This window comes from Cornus florida, unplaced genomic scaffold (genome assembly GCF_030987335.1).
Source record: "Cornus florida cultivar Cherokee Brave unplaced genomic scaffold, ASM3098733v1 CherokeeBrave_3.0.0_Hap2_Chr04, whole genome shotgun sequence".
In the NCBI taxonomy this organism is placed as follows: Eukaryota; Viridiplantae; Streptophyta; class Magnoliopsida; order Cornales; family Cornaceae; genus Cornus; species Cornus florida.
In genome coordinates, this window is record NW_026775574.1 from 15,623,875 (window position 1) to 15,644,920 (window position 21,046).

Consider the following 21,046-nt stretch of genomic DNA (forward strand, 5'->3'; position numbering starts at 1 on the left):
AATTTAAAATTAGTCACATTCAAGCAGAACATTAATTTTTCACATTAATAGCTTGTTATCGGCAAACAAATCCTACTTACTGCATTAAATTTTCCCTTGGGTTGAAATCTGAGTTAACAAATCCTACTTACTGCATCACCATCTATCTTCCCATCTTTTTGTACTATTGACCCTAGGTAACGACAAAAAGCTATTTTGAGTAAATTTTTGGTCTTGAATTGTAATATTTATATATTCATCAGCTGTAACTCTATCAAATTCACATTCCATATATTGTGTCTTAGTTTGCTAATTTTTAAGACTCTTGCCTTCTAATGTTTTTCTCCATAATTCTAGTTTTAAGCTTCCTTAGATCACATTTCTTGTCACATTTCAGACCAGCTTTGTGTCGATGATAATTACCTGTGGGATTGGAAAAAATATTTTCAAAAACACCTTCAATAATTCCCTTCTAATATAGTGGCTTTATTTGATCCACCACGCAATCAAAGCAATCCCAGTGGCTTTGATTGTCAACAAACATAATCTAAATTTTCTTTTTATAGTTGTGTCAAGAGAACATCAGTTGTTGACCTTTAAACATGCATCTCTCTATATATAGAAAAATTATGCTAATTGACAACAGTACTATTACACTGCAAAAAGCCAGATCTTGATACTGCAAGTCATGGCTGATACTATTGCAAGTGAAGCAAGCTCTCTCTTCTATCCTATACTACTCTTGCCCATCATCTTTCTCATCCTAAAGCATTTCAAATCATATTTCCTATCAAAAAGTACTCTACCACTTCCACCAGGACCAAGTCCATGGCCAATCTTGGGCAATATTCCTCATATGGGAAAAAAGCCTCACATCACTCTAGCAAACTTTGCTCAGACTTATGGTCCACTCATGTCACTGAGACTAGGAACTCAAATCATGATCATCGGATCATCGGCAACTGCTGCGGAGGAAATTCTCAAGACCCATGATCGAATCTTATCTGCACGATATGTTCCTCATGCAGTACCAGCTAAGAGCCCTAAATTCAATCACTTATCACTTGGGTGGGCACTGGAGTGCAATGATAGATGGAAGAATTTAAGAACAATATGCAGAAGTGAGCTCTTCTCGGGCAAGGCAATGGAGTCTCAAGCATGTTTGAGAGAGAGAAAGGCAATGGACATGGTGAATTTTTTGGGTGCAAAGGAGGGAAAGGAAGTGAAAGTTGGAGAACTGGTTTTTGCCACTGTTTTTAATATGTTGAGTAATGTTCTTATATCAAGAGATTTAATCATATTGGAGAAGCAGAGTGTGGATGGAGGGATGAAGGGTCTTCTAGGAAAATATGTTGATTTTATTTCAGCTCCAAATCTGCCTGATTTTTATCCAATTTTACGTGCATTAGATCTTCAGGGTTTAAACAAGAAGGCAAAGGAAGCGTTTATGAGGATGTGTGCTATGTGGGAGCCCATTATCGAAGACAGAAGAGAAGGAAGAAAAGGCAACGCTTCAGGCCAAAAGGACTTCTTGGACGCCCTCATCGACAATTCTTGTACCAATGATCAAATCAACTATCTGCTCCAGGTTTGCCCTCTTGTCTCCTCACTTGCGCATATACTCACAGATTAATATAGGGCTATATAGTTGTGGCAAAACTAGCAATTCATTTTCCTTCACTAACAAACAGCCACAGAAGTCTCCTGGTTTGGGGGAAGATAATATTATCCTCCAGTGTGGTAAGGAACGCTTGGTCATTGTATATTATTTATTTTATCAGGGCTGGTGAACAAACAAGCTTATTACTAGCAATTTGAGGTCAATTTTTGTTAAATTGTTCATTAATTGGATGTGGTTCACCAGTCTAGATTCAAGTTTCAGTTTTGTTAAATACTGGGCAAGGATTGAATTACCTTATGAGCATCTGATGCAAATGGCATGTAATTGAGATAACAAAACCCTCTAAGAAAATTACATTAAGTAAAATGTTCAAGGAAAATCAGGCTGTACTATAAAGCTATGAAATCTAATGAGGGATTCCATCAAAATTAGAGGTTAGTTTTTGCATTTTGGAAGTAATTTTCTTTCAATTGAAATCATATCGAAACCATCTTTGAACCGAATGCCAGATTAATTAGAACAAGGCACAACTAGCCTTGTTAAGCTTGAACAGGCCTAGTTTGGCTTTATTCAGACTCAAGTTATCCCATACTGTTAGTTGTGGTATGCTCTGTGACTTCAGAAATTAAAATGATGTGAATAAAATTAATGGCATAGTTTCGTTTTCAAATAAGGTTTCAATTGCAATTGTTGTCATATAATCTGAAAACCATTCATTCACACAATGCATTCTCAGGAGCTATTCGCTGCTGGTGCAGAAACTAGTGCCTTAGCGATTGAATGGGTGATGGCAGAATTGATAAAAAATCCAGAATCCATGAAGAAAGTCCGCGAAGAAATGACAAGAGAAATCAAACAAGATTTGCTAAAAGAATCCCATCTACCTCACCTACATTACCTTCAAGCCTGTTTCAAAGAAACTCTGAGGTTGCATCCTTCAGCACCATTTATGCTTCCTCACCGTGCACCTGACTCATGCAAAGTGATGAATTACACCATTCCTAAGAATTCTCAAGTACTAGTAAATGTTTGGGCGATTGGGCGAGACCCCATGATTTGGGAAGATCCATTGAACTTCAAGCCAGAACGGTTTCTCAACTCGACTCTAGATTTTAAAGGGACTGATTTTGAGTTCTTACCGTTTGGTGCAGGGAGAAGAATCTGCCCTGGCCTACCCATGGCAGCAAAGCTTGTTCCTTTGATAGTTGCTTCATTGATTCATTATTTTGATTGGTCACTTCCACATGGAAATGATCCCATTAAGCTAGACATGAATGAGAAGGTTGCTTTAACATTGCAGAAGGAACATGCCTTGGTCCTCATTCCCAAACTTAAGAAATGACCAACAGATTGTGCCAATCTTTCTACCATGTGTACTGTTATAATCACTTTCATATATTTATCTCAAAGAGTGCTCATTGTATCAGTTGTCAGCAGTGAAAGCTTCTCTTTTAAATTTCAAAACATTCTTGTATCAAGAAAAGATGGCTCATTATGATCACTTGTATCCACTGTTCTCTGTGTTCATCATCAGGAAATCTCATGAGCAGTAGATTTTTACCTCAAATTAAATTTAAAGTGGTGAGTTTCGAAACTCAATTCATTTCTTAGAAGGTCAATCAGTGTGCATTTAGTTCTATTTCCCTCCTCAATCCTCAAACGATGTTAAGTGACAACCAAACTGAAAACCAATCCATTGGTTATTTACATATTTACACTATTTCCCACGTAGGATGATTGTTGCAGTTTAGAACATTATTTTTACCACTATAACTGTAAACAAAATTTGATTTTAAGGACCTAGGATAATTTGTAGAAGCCTAAAACATACTGTTGTTTCTGCTTTCATTGGCGTGAAAAACCTAAGCCAATGAATTGAGTTCAAACTTGTTTTCTAATCTCATGTGATAAACAAGCCGCCTCAAATAATAATCAAGGATTCGGTATGCCAAGTGATTGAGTTAATATCTATTTTTCGGACCAAGATCACCTCCAGTCCAACAGTAACCCATTTTCTGCATTTTTGTTAATCAACAGTAATTACTAAAGTGGGTAAAAATGTTTATCTGTTTTATACACAATTTCCATATTTGTATACACTGTTCACAAATACTATTTCTTCTTCCCTACCTTATTTTCAACAACCCATTTTAGGAACACAAATCCGCCATTTTCTTCTTTCTCCAAAATATTGATTTTGATTTCTTTCCAAAATCCCGCCATTTCAGCAACCCTATTATCTTCTTCTTCTTTCAAATCTGGATAATTCTCTTTTATTTGTTTCAAAACGAATCACAAAACAAATCACAAACAAATAACACATCTATTTTTCAATTCCTTTGTTTTCATAAATTTTTACTCTCTTTCTTTGTATACTATGTCATTTTATTCCAAATTAACGTAGCAATATTGGAACAGAGCAACATTGGCATGATTTTTTTGTTTAATTATTTGTTTACTGCTTAACATACCAAATAGTTTGTAATTTAAATCAATATAAGTTGTACGCAACATCCCAACATAATCCTAATAAATTATTTGTACATAACATACTAACATTTTATAATTTAAGTCAGTATAAGTTGTACGTAACATTTCAACATAATCCTGTTTAACATCACAAGCAATACGTACAGAACGTCCCAACAATTTGTAATTTAAGTCAGTATAAATTGTATATAACATCTCAACATAATCCTACTTAACATCTCAAGCAATACGTATTTTGTATTTCAAGTAGTACTAACCATACTTCATTCTTATGTTGTATGTAAAATCCTAATAAAATTCTACTAAAGAGAGTGCGAACCAATCATGTTTGTACTCTTTAATCAGATAAGAAAAAACAGACCCAAAATCGAGATTTATATGAACAAAGCTTAAATTTATGGATGATACTCTGGAGTTTTTACATAATAGTCCATTGAAATTACATGGGTTTTTGGAGTTTGTTTAGATTTTGAAGTAAAGTTTTAAAGTTCAAAAGTTGTTGTGAGTTCTTGGAGAGTCCATTAATAAAAGTTGATGAAGCTTTTTGAGAGAGAAAGGAAGAAGGAAGAAAACGACGAATTTTGAATATAATATTTAGTGCGTTTATATATATAGAATACAATATTTAAAGGTTTTATATATAAAATATAAAGGTAGTGAAAATTTAATTATTTAATATTTTTAATTATTGTCGCGCTAATTTTTTTCTACTTATTTCAAAATAGAATAAATAAATTACTATTTCACGGAAGTTGATTTTCTACTCTATTTTTCTCCTTGAAATTCTAGCTCTATAGCCTGAGCTCTAGGAGTTTGACATTAAGACTGAAATTATTTAAACAAGCAAATAAATCAAGCTTGAGCAGCCAAAGACTAGCTTGCAACCCATTGCGTCTTTTCATCCTTGGGCCCCCCAGTGTAGGCTCACCCCAGTTGATATTATTAATTATTTAAAGATATTTTACTTTTAAAATGGAAAGAAAAAATCTACAAGCTTCAATTCTGAACCACATCTTACATATCTAGTCGTAAGTAAACCACGTGCTTTTTTTTAGTCAAAAGTAAACCACGTGTTCATGACATATTTCGCAACATTATTGTTGGAATTATTTGCACTCCTAAACGTCACTGATATTGGAAAACTTCAAACAAATTACAAAAAAAAAAATTCTAGATACATGAAGGCGGAACGAGGAATTCGTTTCAGGGAAGCCACGTATTAAAGACGAAATATTATTATTATTTTTTTAAATTAATAGTAGTGTAAGATAATAAGTTAAAAAATAAAAGTATAATGATGGTGGAATAATAATATTTAATAATTTAAAAATTAATTATTTTAAAAAAATAAAAACATAAAATACCGAACTTAAGTGTTTTTTTAGCAACAAATTTATTTTGCAAACTTTTAACGAAAAAAAATATAGTTTAATAATTTTTAAGGAAAATAAAAAAATAATAATGTTGGAATAATAATATTTAATAATTTAAAAATTAATTATTTTTAAAAAAATGAAAACATAAAATACCGAACTTAAGTGTTCTTTTAGCAACAAATTTATTTTGCAAACTTTTAAGGAAAAAAATATAGTTTGAATAAAGGAATGCAATTTTTTTTTCTTTTTTTTGAAAAGAAGAAGAATGAAAAGAATGAAAAGAAAGGAAAAATTAAAGAGATTGTTAGCAAGTAATTATTTTATTGGGCATTTTTATAAAATTTTATAAATTATAAGCCTATTTGTAATAAAATTTAATTGGCCCAGGTGTAAATAATTTTTTTAGGGGGAATTTTTCACTTTTTTATAAATTATTAGCCTATGCGAACTAAAAATTAATGACCAGGGTAAGGAGTTTTCTAGAAAAAAAAAAATTAATTTGGGAGACATTTTGAAAACTTTCATAAGTTATAGGCTAATTTGTAATTAGAACTAATGGGTCAGCATGGGCCCGGGCCATGCTGGCTCCGCCCTTAAGTTACATAGATTAAGAGGGCATGGAAGATGACCCAAGATAAAGGAAAATGCCAAACAACACGTAAGACTTTAGAAAATGATATACTTTATAGAGGTTTAAGTAGATTCTAAATGCAATCTTTAAAGATTAAAGTCACTTTCAATAAGTTGAATTACTATTTTGCCCATATAATTATTTGAATCATGTAAGTTCTTCGAGCCAAGTCTATGATTCTAGATGATATATTATCAATTTAAGAGTTCGGTCCTATATTTAATTATTTGAGCCGTAGACTTGATGGGCTTTTAAATCAAATTCAAACATAAATTATTTTACAAAAGAATCATATAATACAGTGTTTGGTGTGCAGGATTGAAATGGAATGTGCACGAATAAAATGGAATAAAATGTTCATTCCAACCATTCTTTTGTTTAGTGTGCAATTTAAAGTGGGAATGAAAATTCATTCCACAACTAAATCTATTAAATGGCATTCCATTCCCACGTAAATTTTTTAAAAAAATCAACTTTCCAAAAAACCTTCATATCCAAGTCCAAAAATTACCACTACCTTCCACCACAATCACCTTTGCCTTTCACCATTGATACTACTTTCCTTTACTGAAACGCCACCACCTTTCACCACTGTAACAACTCTCATCTTAGTCAGACACAATATTATCCGTTTTTGGTTCCTCGAGACCATAAACTTCTCAAGGGGTCACCCATCCTGGTACTACTCCAGGTTAAGCATGCTTAACTCTGAAGTTTTGGTGAGTTCAAGGCCAATACAGCTTTAAAACGCATTGTATCATAGAAGGGTGTTAAATCTACGTACAGCACTTGCCCTTAAGGTTGCCACAATCACCTCCCTTTGGGGCCCAACATCCTATTGGCCACACTTCTAGCTGGGTCAAACTCTGATACCATTTGTAACAACCCTTACTTTAGCCAAACATAATATTGTCCGCTTTTGGCTCCCCGAGACCAAAGACTTCCCAGAAGGACACCTATCCTGGTACTACTTCAGGTTTAACACACTTAACTCTGGTGGTCTGTTGGGTTCACGGCATGCACTGTTTTAAAACGCGTTATGTCATAGAAGGGTGTTGAGTCTACATATAGCATTTGTCCTATCTACAGATGTGGGATTATGCACCTATAGCTCGCCCAGTGTGATAGCTTACTGGTACCACCTACACACGCTTACACCCACCCACCCACCCATAAAGTCACCACCGCCACCGCCTTTTACCACCACCACCTTCCATCACCACCGCTGCCGCCGCCGTCCTACACTTCCACCACCTTCTACCACCATCACCGCCACCGCTACTACCTTCCACCACAGCTACCACTACTACCTTCCACCACTGCCATAGTCACCTCTATTGACTTTCACCTCATCACTTACACCATTATATCCTTCCATCACCACCACCACACTACTGCCATCGCCTTCCTGTTAACACCCAAATTTGACCCACATTCATATACATATTATTTTTTGCATTTTTGGGCCAACAACAATGAAAGGGTGACCTTTTAGTTCTATTTTGGTGAAACTCCCTATCATCTTGAAACACCCATATATTACATAGCTATCAAATGATGATATTACAAGAATTGGGTAAAGTTGAAGAGTGAGTTTTTAGTTTGACCAATGTTAGTATGCAATGTAAAGAAAGTCCAAAATCTTGGGCAACACACTTTCATAGTTTCCTTATCTAAGGGTGAAGAATGAGCATGGTGATGATGTGGCACACATCAAACACTGGTAACATACTTAGTAGCTATGATCTCATTTTAGTATTTATTTATTTATTATTATTTTTTATAAACCCTGGGATAACACGTGTATTATGTATTAACATAAAAAAGGACGGTATGCCCTTAGTTGACCTCGGGTTCAGGTAAGGACCGGGTTAGCAATTCGGATCCACGGGTTCGGGTCGTTACAGAGGGTGTGGATGGAGGGATGAAGGGTCTTATAAGAAAATATATTGAGTTGATTTTAGCTCCAAATCTGTCTGATTTTTATCCAATTTTAGGTGCATTAGATCTTCAGGGCTTGAAAAAGAAGGCAAAGGAAGCGTTTATGAGGATCTGTTCTATGTGGGAGCCCATTATCGAAGACAGAAGAGAAGGAAGAAGAGGCAATGCTTCAAGCCAAAAGGACTTCTTGGACGCCCTCTTGGACAATTCTTGTAGCAATGATCAAATCAACCATCTGCTCCTGGTATACTCTATTCTTTCCTCTCTATGCATATATATATACACAAATTAATATAAGCCTATATACTCTATTAGCAAAACTAGCAAATCCTTTTTGTACACTTAAAAACCACCACAGAAGGCTCCTAGTTTTGGGGTAGATACTAGCTAGAGTACTTATAAAGCTAGAGTACTCTTAAAGAAAGCTTGGTCAGTATATTTGATCGATCTTTTTATCAAGGCTGTAATAACCGAAAAATAATACTAATAATAATAAATAAATAAAAATAAAATTTCGGCATAACCTCTACAAAAAAAGTCCTACTACGACCTGCTGAAATACATATAAAATACAATGGCCTCACTTGGCCTCAAAACTAATCTATCATGTCCCAACGCACAATGTAATAATATACAATATCCCCAAAATCAACACATACATACAAAATGTCCCATTCCTCCATCTCCTCTAAACAAGGAAACACTTTAATTACATTAAATTACAGTCCATGAAAAATATATTTATTTACACAAATTCTACAATTACAGCACTATACAAGTTACACTTAATTAATTTTTTTTATTTTTTATTTTTTTATAAAAGATACATGATCTTGTTTCTATACAAAAGACAACAAAAAAAGAGTTCCAGTCCAGTCTTAATTTGCGATAGGTTGTCGCCTGCCCCTTTTCTCCCCAAACCTAAAAAATGTTAAAATAATAGGGTGAGCATAAGCTCAGTAGGAGGTGTCTAAGACACATCTCTTATGACCCCATGAATCCATGCAAATAGTAGGCAAAAAGTAAACTAGATTGTAATCCATGTCATAGGGAATGCACATCAACAACCACAACTATAAGCTTATAAATAATTGCCATTGTAACACAAATACACCAAATATGCAAATGAAGTGCAATATCATGTCAATGTCACTTCCCATTTTCTAAAACAATTCCTTTTCACCGTTTCAAACCGTTAATACAACCCGACCTATAGCACCTCTATGGCGTCACGAGAGAAGGGTTGGCTTTCCCCGACCACATGGCACCTCCATGGCGTCGTCTGGGCCTAGGTAGCTCAACCACACTAGAGTCTCTCTCCATTTTCCTCTAGATCACATTAACACCACGGACAACTAGGCACCTCCTAGGCATGCGGTTTTCACAAAAACTTTTCAAAAACTTTTTCCAAAAACAATTTCATTACCTTTTTAAAACAATTTTTCCCCTATTCCATGCCCAATGAAAATGCATAAATACACCATGCCTCTTAAACATCATAATTCTTTATACATTTGGGAGAAAAATTATATAATACACATATCAGACTTCTTACTATATCTCCGACAACTCAAATACATAAGGCATGTAATATAATCATTTAAGGAATATTTTCTCATAAAATGACAACTAACACATAATCACATATCACATATACAACAAATAAATCATTTTTGCATGGATCCACACGAATTAAACATACTATACAACAATTCATGAAGAATAATTCACAAAAATCTAAAAAAAATGTGAATTAGAAACCCTTACCTCTTAATTGAAGAAAAGCCTCAAAACATGCCCAAAATTTCGAAATCTAATGGTGGCCAAACGGGACTTTGCCCTCATCAAAACGTAGATCTCGGCGCACTTGTCAACTTTGCCTTAAGTGGCAAAATCAAAATCCCAAAGTCTAAAGAGAGATCAAGGCTTGAATTGTACTACCTCCGTCCCTTTTTAGTTGTTCATTTTTTGTTTTATAACTTTTTAAGGCGACATGCAATTAATGCATTGTCCCCTTTTCAATTTACTAAATTGTCCTTCAAACATTAACTATATATAACACCAAAGTTTAAAATTTTTTTAAAAGATAAAGGACAATAATGGAAATATAATGAAAAGATGCTTTGACTTTTCAAAGAGGACAACTAATTTGAGACATGTAAAAAGAGAAAAATAGACTACTAATAAGGGACGGAGGGAGTATGAAAAAAGAAAAAGAAAAAAAGAAAGAGCAGAGAGAGATTGCGTGAGATGGAGTGAGAGAAATGATTAGTATAATGGCCTTAAGGCCATTAAAAGTGAATAAGCTTCTGGGCCCTACCACTTTTACGCCATTAATCTTCACTTTTCTCTTTTCAAATCTCGGCATATGCAACATATAGTTCTCCTTTGCACTATACATATACACACACACACACACACAAAAGTGATAACACAATATCAAACCTATAATATCTCTTGTGGGACCCGCACTAGTACACATTACCATTTCCCTTCTCTCTTGTCCCACAGTTGGCAGCATCCCCTTGTTCCATCAAATTACAATATATATATATATATATATATATATAATGTAATAACTAAAACAAACCCATTATATGGGTCCCGCTAAAAATACATTTTCATTCCTCTTTTATCTTTCCCAATTCACTTCGGTTGGCCTGCTACCCATAGACATAATATATATATATCTATATATATAATATATAACAAAAATCAAATAAACTGTTTCCAATTAATCAATCTCCAATTGATAAGTCTCCAATCATAATTAATCAAATTAATTATGATAACTAAAATTATAATGAAATAAATTCAAATCTTAAAAAAAAAACCCGAGTTGTCACATTCTCCACCACATAAAAAGAATTTCGTCCCGAAATTCAGATCCGACAGTTCCACATACCCGAAAACATCCAATCCCAACTTATCTCTTAAAGGATACACAAAACCCCAGACAAGGAATCTCGTCCGTCGCACAATCAAGCTCAAACTCAAATCTACACATCCCTGTCAGATCAAGCACTCGCTAACTACCGCATAGCTACACCATCACATAACCACACCAGCGACTACCAACCGCACTATACGACAATCATCATACTAAACAACTACAAGATGACTAAATAACAAATCTCTCAATGACTACATATTCATGAGTCACCAAAACAGTAAAACGTATTGTCCTGTACCCAGGACCTAAATCCTCAAAATGAGATCTTCAATAATCAAATGGTCGAACCACAATCCTTTATCGGACACTTTATCCTACCAACACACCTCGTCACCCGAGACAAATCACTTGAATTTATAAAACACCATTATCTCAAACGAAGGTCTTTCCCAGACTAGATCTACACTGTCACACCAGCATAACGTGCAATACCGTGCTCTCACTATCCCTGACAAATTAAAACAATCATTAACCTTTGACCCGACATTGTGCTGAAAAGGGACTGATTCAGGAGAAATGGTTGGCCAGACCATTCTCATCATCGATCCGGTCTTAACACAGATGTCGTTCCTGTCCTCAGGTCTAAACCTCAAACACAATCTCACACAGTCCACAAAACTACCATGAGATCTACTCATTATTAATCCATCGCTTTACGTAACCTCAACAACTATACAGTCATATACTTATTCTAAAAATCCCAATCATTTTTTAATCACACAACCCATAATAAGCTAAAAATGACACTACACTAAACATCACAATCATCGACCAACATAAAAGCTCTCTAATCTTCTCATAACACCCATACCATGTAAACAACTCCATAACATCACTCGATTCAATTCCTACCTCGTCAAAACACACAATGCGACTATCTCATACCTGAGATCTCAAAACCAAAGTCAATTACTACAATTACTCCTCAAAGGAATCATATATTCAGATTTCAAATCATATAATCCTGAAACGATACCGACACTTATCCTCAAAACACTGCTTGAATCAAACGTCTATAAAAACATCCGAGTGCATGACTCACATAACAACACTTAATCATCCTCGAACTTACAGTTCACGACACATCCCTAGCCATTACTGCTGGAACCAGACACCAGAAACACATAATCCCTGTTCGGCAACTCGTGCCTCACACACCATCGGTCAAAACCACTCGCAGAATAAGCATTACTAAAACCAAAGACTCCATTTCCCTCCGCGGGAGTGAGTCGACCAAAATAACCAACCCTTTACCGGTGGACTCTAACAGCATAACAAACCACACACGGGTCAGCCTATCCGTGGACACAAACAACTCCTAAATAGAGGATAAGATATATGACAAACGACGTCCTTGTTAGGACCAGAACAAATGGAAGGGTAATAAACCCCACACTCACCAGAGACTAATAACTTGCACCCGAATGCTCCCAACACCTTATCACACACTACTCACTAATTGTCCAACTGTGGACACCCAATCTCACTTGAGATGAATTAGATTCCTTGCATACCAGAAGAAGAACTAACCGAATGCCTGTACGGAACCTTGAACTTAAATCTAAGCGATCTCACCATTAACTGAGCGTCATACACAATCAATACTAGAACCTTGCATACGCTACTCCGCAACACCCATGCTAACCAAAACTAATTAGATAAGAGCATCAATTACTTATAGCGTACTAACACTAGAAACAATCACAGTACGTTGGACATCGCGTCCCATTCTATCTAGAATTAGTCACTCCCAAATTACAACCTCTAAGTTATAAAAAAACACATTACCACTCATTCCACCTCTTCTTTCCCAGGCGATACTACCTCGATTACCGTGCACACAAGACCCATGACCTCAGTCACAATAACCCACTGATTCGTCAAAAAAAAAAGTGTCTATCTGGCAACATTGTCCTCACTGGCTCTAAAGACTAAATCGTCCACAATCACCTCAACTAGCGCACAATCCCATCACCTACCTGACAACACACAACAAACAACTTATACTGTCTAGTCCACCCTTGGATCATACCATAAACCATTTTGCTCATCAAAACTAAGACATCACGTCACAACGCCTCTGCTACCATCATCTTCGAATGACAACTCGAACTCATGTCCCACGGACTCAATAGGCTACTGCTAAGCGATCTCCCTATAAGCATCCCTAGGATAATACTATCACAACAAGAGAGTATGCCTTACTCTCGATACTCTCCACAGTAAGCACTACTTTCTACCAGAAAAAGACCTCCATACGACAATGTCATGCTGACAAATCCCAAAAGGAAAATGAGCACAAAAACTGTGATACCCCTCGGATTAGAGACACGGGTTGATTAGGCCCAAGCCCAAACCCGAGGGAATATCAAACAATTAATATTTAAAACGAACACAAAATACAAATCGAAATGATAAGAAATAAATAATTAAAGGCTGAAAGAATTCTAAAGTCAAAATCCTCAAAATATAATTGTTAAAATCCAATACTCTAAAGTAACTCCATTAAGTTAACAACTCGGGAATCCTTTAAGTGGACCCCTAATAAAAACCCAAACTAGAAAGGAAATAACTAAAATCATAATCCAAAGCTAAATAAAGAAAGTAGTCCTATGTAGTCGGAGGAATAAATATCTGTATCTGCTTTGTATGACCAAACTCTAACCTTGGAACTAATGAGCACTTGAAAAATAAGAGAGTGGGTCAGGCCGACATGCAAATCCTATTCTATTACGACCCATACAGAAACCCGATACGCAGATACATCCTAGATAGCTCAACAATATCTAGAGTAATCAATATATGTATAAGTACACACTATAGGACGTTCACCAGTCCAATAGGTCTGTCTCAGCCTGAGTAGAGATACCATGCAAATCACACATAATGTGGTTATGTGTACCTAGACCTACTAAGGAACAACACCTCTGTCCAGTTATCCATCCTAGGCGATATACGTACCCTAACCATGGTCCTGAGACTCAAGCTCATACCATGGAACCATATCATAAATATATAAAGTCTGTGTCCTCCTAATACAAAATATCATCCATCTGGTAAGCAGCCTGATATATGTATAACAATCAATCCCGAAAACCAAATTATGTCATTCAATTATTTATTGACCTAACACCAATATGGGTTGGACTTAACCTTTATAGTTAATCCATATCTCAATCCAGATTAGGTAGAACTTAGTATTTGAACTAATCCATACCTAGTATGCCACCGTCCCATACCGGTGCAAACAATCCTCCAGCTAATATAGTTGACAAAACAGTATAAATATTCATCAACCACATCCCAAAATAAGCATAAACACAATCTAACATGTGTATAACCAAATTATGCATCCAATATAAGATTTAGAAATCCTATTCCAGTCCTTTAAATTGATAAAGTAAGACTAAGCAATTAACTCCTCCAAACAGTACCATAACTGATGCAATATACAGCAGATTCAAACATCAGTTAATTCCATCTAAGCATACATATATTTAAACAACTATATGCTTATAACACAGCTGAGACATGATTAACAATTCTAAATCATGCAAAGAAACCAAATTGCTAAAAACAGTAAGCAATTAAAAATTATTTATCCAACCTTCCACATACAGGTTCTTTGTTTAACCTTATGTTAATTCAGTCTTCAATATCTTAACACAAACCTGTTTCCCAACATTTTTATAAGTCTCTAGCAATTAATTACACCATTCAGTACCATTTAAACAACCTTAGAAAACCCAGTTCAGCCCAAACAGACCTTAAAAACCTGTTTTAATACGTTTTAAGGAGAGAACAGGCTCTCAAAACTTGAGAGCCTGCTCTAAAACAAGGAGAGCCGGCTCCCCACCCTTGGGAGCCAGCTTTAAGGTGTTGAGAGCCGGCTCTCAACCCTTAATAGCCGGCTCTTGCTTTGTGGGAGCTGGCTCCCTCCCTTTTTGGTGCCTGCTCTCACACTCTTAAGAGCCGTTGTCCGTTTTCTGTTGTCTTCCTTGCCTCCGGCAATAGTTGGAGTCTTTGTACTAATTTTATTACATGTTCTAGGGTTCCAACTCAGTCCCAGATTATTCCTAAACCATTGATATACAAACATAACATGTATTGAACACAACTTTTGTAAACAACGGTATCAGAATTTCAGTTAGAAATTATAAGCAACTCAAAACAGATTAATTCAGTGTAATTAAATATTGTTTACACATGCATAAAAGATGTGTTTTAGCATTAGTTTAATCCCTGGAGCCTACCTAGGCATGCACAGATCACAAGTTTAAGGGAAAGAGTAGAACAGAGACTGCCTTTAGTTTCAGTTTTGAAACTCTAAACCACCATCTCTGAGTTTTTCGTCAACGTCCTGGACTGCCGTTCTACACCTCCACTGTCTCACCACCAGAGATTAAAGCGTGAATGGCATCTAAATTTGGGTCCTATCTCTGTGACTCAATTACTAGTACAACAAGAGTAGGCTGAGCCACAAGACTAAACAAGAATGCTAGTTCACTGTCAACATTGTCGTCAAAACAATACAATCCCATCTCTGCTAAATCCTTAAGCATCCTCCATTTCCGAATAGCCAAACCGGCCAAAATTCCATGAGATTTCCGGCTTAAAGCATCTGCTACCACATTTGCCTTGCCCAGATGATACCATAAATCAAAATTATAATCCTCCAAGAACTCAACCCATCTTCCCTATCTGTTGTTCAAGTCCTTTTGGGAGAAAAGGTACTTGAGACTTTTATGATCCGAGTACACCCCGAATCTCTCACCATACAAGTAATGTCTCCAACACTTCAAGGCAAATACAACAACCGCTAACTCTAAATCATGAGTAGGGTATTTAAGCTTATGAGTCTTCAACTGTAGAGACCTATAAGCCACTACTCTACCATCCTACATCAACACACATCCCAAACCATCACGTGAAGAGTCATAATAAATCACATAACCCAAGCCACGCTTAGGTATCACCAAAAATGGAGCTGTAGTCAATTTTGTCTTCAACTCTTGAAAAGATGACTCACAGGCTTCATTCCACACAAACTTGATCCCTTTCTGGGTCAAACAAGTCAAAGGCGTTGCCAAGCGAGAAAAATCCTTCACAAATCTCCTATAGTAACCCGCTAGGCCAAGGAAACTCCGGATCTCAAAAACATTCTTGGGTTGCTCCCAATTCAAAACTGCTTCAACCTTTGATGGATCTACTGACACTCCACCTTCTGAAACGACATGCCCCAAAAATTTCACCTCCTGTAGCCAAAACTCACATTTCTCATATTTGGCAAACAATCGGTGCTCACACAAAATCTGTAAAACAATACTCAAATGGACCTCGAGCTCCTCCCTAGATCGTGAATACACAAGAATGTCATCCATGAAAACTACCATAAACTAGTCTAAGTAATTGTGAAAGACGTGGTTCATTAAGTCCATGAATGCCGCTGGCGCATTAGTCAGGCCAAAAGGCATAACAAGGAACTCATAGTGTCCATACCGTATGCGGAATGCTGTATTTGGGATATCCTCATCCTTAACCCGTAACTGATAGTAGCCTGACCTCAAGTCAATCTTCGAAAAATAACTGGCTCCTCTCAACTAATCAAACAAATCATCTATCCTTAGCAAATGATACTTATTCTTGATGGTGGCACGATTCAACTTCCGGTAATCAATGCACAACCTCAAAGAACCATCTTTCTTTTGTACAAACAAGACCGGTGTGCCCCACGGTGACACATTCAGTCAGATGAAACCTTTCATCCTCAAATCATCAAGCCGCCTTTTTAATTCTTCCAATTCAACTGGTGCTATACGATACGGTGCCATAGAAATCGGCGCGGTACCGGGCATCAAATCAATAGTGAACTCCACTTCCCGGTGTGGAGGCAACTCTGTCAAATCCTCCAGAAACACATCCAGAAAATCCTGAACAACTATAGGATAATCCTCTTTCACAACATCATCTTCTTCGACTATAAGGTTAGCCAAGAAGTAATCACCATGACTCCGTCCATGAACTCCATAAAATGACAAAATGTGGGAATCACTTCGATCTCCCATGAAAAAGAAACAGTCTCCCTCAAGAGTGCAAACTGTGACTCTACCTCTAAAACAGTTGATCATAGCATGAAATGAAGCTAACTAATTCATTCTGAGAATGACATCAAAGCTAGTCATCTCCAGGAGGATAAGGTCAAACACAAAGGTCCGCCCAGCTATCACAATAGAACAATCCCCCACAACTCGGCTCAAAGACACTGAAACCCCAACTGGCGTATCAACGTATAATGCCCAATCCATGAAACTGATCTTTAACCCCGATGCAAGTGAAAATGATAATGAAATGAAAGAATGAGATGCACTAGAGTCAAACAAAACACGGGCCCAAGAACCAAACACTATAAATATACCTCGGAGAACTGACGATCCAGGAGATGCATTAGTCAGTGCAAGTACAAAGACACGTCGCTGCGGTGCCTGTGCCTGAGAACTACCAATCTGAACACCAGACTACTGTGCCGACACAGTATGAGTATCCCTCCTAGCTGGTCGTGAACCTTGAGAAAACATGGCAGGCTGTGGTGGTGGTGGTGGTTTGAAACTTGACTGAACTGTAACCTATGATGGCCTCTGCCATGACTACCACTAGTGGTGCCTGTTCCCTGACTCGGACAGTCTCGAATCAAGTGGCCCTGCTGGCCACACCCATAACAAGCCCTCAGAGCTGAAGAAACTGAAGTCAGTCTCATGGGACAATTGGACTTGTAATGTCCAGGCTGCTGACACTGAAAGCAAATGACTCCATTCCTATCAAACCCAGCTGGCAAAGGAGTGGTAGGAGCAGATCGTGTAAACGGCTACCCCTGAAATTGAGATGAACCACCCCTGTTTATTTTCCTTGAAGGTCTCTCTGCATATGGTCCTACATTCCTCTTTTGTTTCCATTGTTCCTTTCTTACTTCTTTATCTTTGGCCTCCGCCTCTAACATCAATGCTCTTTCCACTGCCTCAGAATAAACCTTAATGCCCTGTGCTGTTAACAACAGCCTCATCTTGTAGTTAAGTCCCGAAGATAAACTTCCGAACCTTATCAACTTCATTACTCACCATCTCTGGAACAAAGTAAGAGAGTGAGGTGAACTTGTTCTCGTACTCTGTCACTGACATATTGCCTTGGATAAGGCCAATAAACTGATCCCTTAGTTCCCACCTCTTAGGTGCAGGAAAATACTTCTCATAAAATAGCTCCTTGAATTTATCCCAACTCATCCCTTCAATCTTATACTGATTTGTGATCGATTTCCACCAAAACTTGGCATCTTTTGAAAACTTGTAAGTGGCTAAGATGATTTTCAAGTGATTATCCGTCACACCCATAGAAGTCAATTGAGTTTCAACTTGATCCATGTAGTTGTCTGCTACGATAGGATCTGCACCACCTTCAAACATTACCGGCATTAACTTAGAAAATCCAGAAATCAACTTGAGACGCTTCTCTACTGGCGTCTCCTCAACTTAGGCTACAGGTTGTGGTACTGGCTGAGGTACCAGTTGCGGCTGAGTAGCAATGGTGGCCCTCAAGGCCTTTTGCAACAAGTGATTCAATGCTAGTTCCGCTACACTTTCACCCTCTTCAATGGGTGCTTCCATATTATCCCTCCTTGTAGGAACAACTCTTGGGGCAATCAAATCCCTAAGAAGTGTGTCCTCATCAACTAGCTCCGCCAGATTGGAGCTAAAGCTCTCGCCAACATCACCCCTTGTTAGCCTAGGGACAACTTCCCTTGGTTCCTCACACCATGACATCGTTCTATAAAACAAAGAAAATGGTTCAATAACGATAACACTAAGGTCCAACCGTGAACAACTCAATATAAAATGATGCTATACTAATACTTAGCATGCAATACTATGCAATGAACACATTAATAGAAGCATATAAGCACATAAGCACGTAAACAAGTAAACAGTTAAACATGCTTTTTCACATAGCAAAACAATTTTGCAAATAAGGAATTAACAATGCAAATGACTCCCCAGACAACCCTAGGTAGGCCTCTACCCATCGTCCTAATGGTTTTTGAACCAAGGCTCTGATACCAAATTTGTAACGACCCTAAACTAATACCATTTATACAAAAAAAATTTGGCATGACCTCCGCTAAAAAGGGGTCCTACGATAACCTATTTAAATGCATTTTTAACCTATCCCAGCACAATAAACATATAGTACATTCCAGCATCTCTTTCATCCATTCATCATGCCTTAGTCTATTCCATGGTGGTACAATCACATACTATATCATCCAGATAACATAATTACAGTCCCAAAATACAAGATTAATATCAAATGTCCATGTTTTACAACGTTAGACAGCTCATACAAAAGTTACAGCCCATAGGTATAATTATAATATTAAGAGTCCATAAGTCTTCGTACAAAATACATTATGCTAAGCCTTACAAAAATAGTGAGACCCAGGTATAAAAACAACAAAATAATTTTCTAATCCATACTAAGTCTGTGGTATAACGTCATCTGTCACTTCTTTCCCATTTCTTGAAAAATGTTAAATATATGGGGTGAGCAAAATTGCTCAGGAGGTACTGCCTAAGACGCACCTCTTGAAACCCCGTGAATCCAAACAGATAATAGGATAATAGGACAATAGGAATTTGGGGTCATGCAAAGTCGGGAAAACACGATATCAATTCTAAGTTCAAAGCAAATAAATCTCATGCCATGAATGCAATGTTATGCATGTCACTCCCCATTTTCAGAAAAACATCATCATTTCATAAACTGTTAATATAACCCGCCCTTTGGTGACTCCGCAGCAACTCGAGAGAAGGATTGGCTACTGTCCCTGACCTTTGGTACCTCCGCGGCGTCATTTGGGGCCCAGATAGCTCAATCACGCTTGGGCAATCTCCCTAGTTCCCTCTAGGCTATATTAACACACCAGCCCTTTGGTGACTCCGCGGCGACCGGGTTTTTTCTCAAAAACCGTTTCATCAAATTCTCCCCAAAAATTCCCTTTTTCATTTTTATTAAATCATTGTACCCTTTTTCTTTCATGCCCAATGCTATGGATGTAAGTCACATGCTTTACCCTTTCCAAGAAATTAAAGAAATTTCTACTACACAATTCAGCATGCATCCATATAGTCATTTTAACAAGATAATAACCACTTAGGCATGACAATTAACATATTAAGCATACTTTACAATAATTCTAAAAGAATTTCCATAAACTTTTATGAATAATTTCTAGTAATTTTTATCAACACAATAACATAGAGAATCCAATAATCAAGCATATTTTTCATACAATTCAACAATTTCACATAATCACATGCTATATATATAAAATCAAGTCATTTAAGAGGCAAATAAATCAAATTGATCATGGTTTACAGCATTTATGGTAGAATGACTCACAAAAGCAAAAGGTAGTGAGAATTAGAGATCCCTACCTCTATTATATGCAAAACCCCCAATTTTCACCTCAAACCCTCAAAATGGGTCAAGATTTTCGGACTCCCTAGGTTGCTTAAAAATGAAATTGTTGGTACACACGTGTAGAGCTCGCCATGCTCTCCGTTTTGCCGCAAATAGCACTTAAAAACACTAAGAAATAAGGGAGAAATCAAGCCTTGACTTTGAAAAATAAAAAAACAAAGAGCAGAGAGGAAGACACAGAGACAGAGATGGGAGAAAGAAAGAATGAGAAATCAGAGACCAAATGTGGTCTCACAATCCACTTAGAAGGGGTGTGGGTTCCACATTTGTTTTTTTTTTTTTTTTTTTTTTTTTTAATTTCTTTTCTTTTGTGTTAAATTCTCACCACACACACAAAAATATATACACACCATATATGCATAGCCATTACATAAAGTAATACACATAATTACATGCTTCATATATACAAAGTAATACACATAATAACATGCTTCATATTCACATTTCTAGCAAGTTAACACCCAATAGACATAAGGAATCAACACTTAGGCATGTTTTCCATGTAAATCAACAAATACACATAGTTG

At 36.7% G+C, this 21,046-nt stretch overlaps 1 protein-coding gene across 1 annotated transcript; it reads left to right on the forward strand.

Annotated features, from left to right (window-relative positions):
• Positions 1 to 261: 261 nt before the first annotated feature.
• LOC132302844 ((S)-N-methylcoclaurine 3'-hydroxylase isozyme 1-like) lies at positions 262 to 3,213 on the forward strand. The gene is made up of 2 exons (XM_059799828.1): positions 262 to 1,567; positions 2,337 to 3,213. The coding sequence occupies exons 1-2, from the start codon at positions 668 to 670 to the stop codon at positions 2,940 to 2,942; spliced, it is 1,506 nt and encodes a 501-aa protein (XP_059655811.1). The 5' UTR covers positions 262 to 667; the 3' UTR covers positions 2,943 to 3,213.
• Positions 3,214 to 21,046: the final 17,833 nt, after the last annotated feature.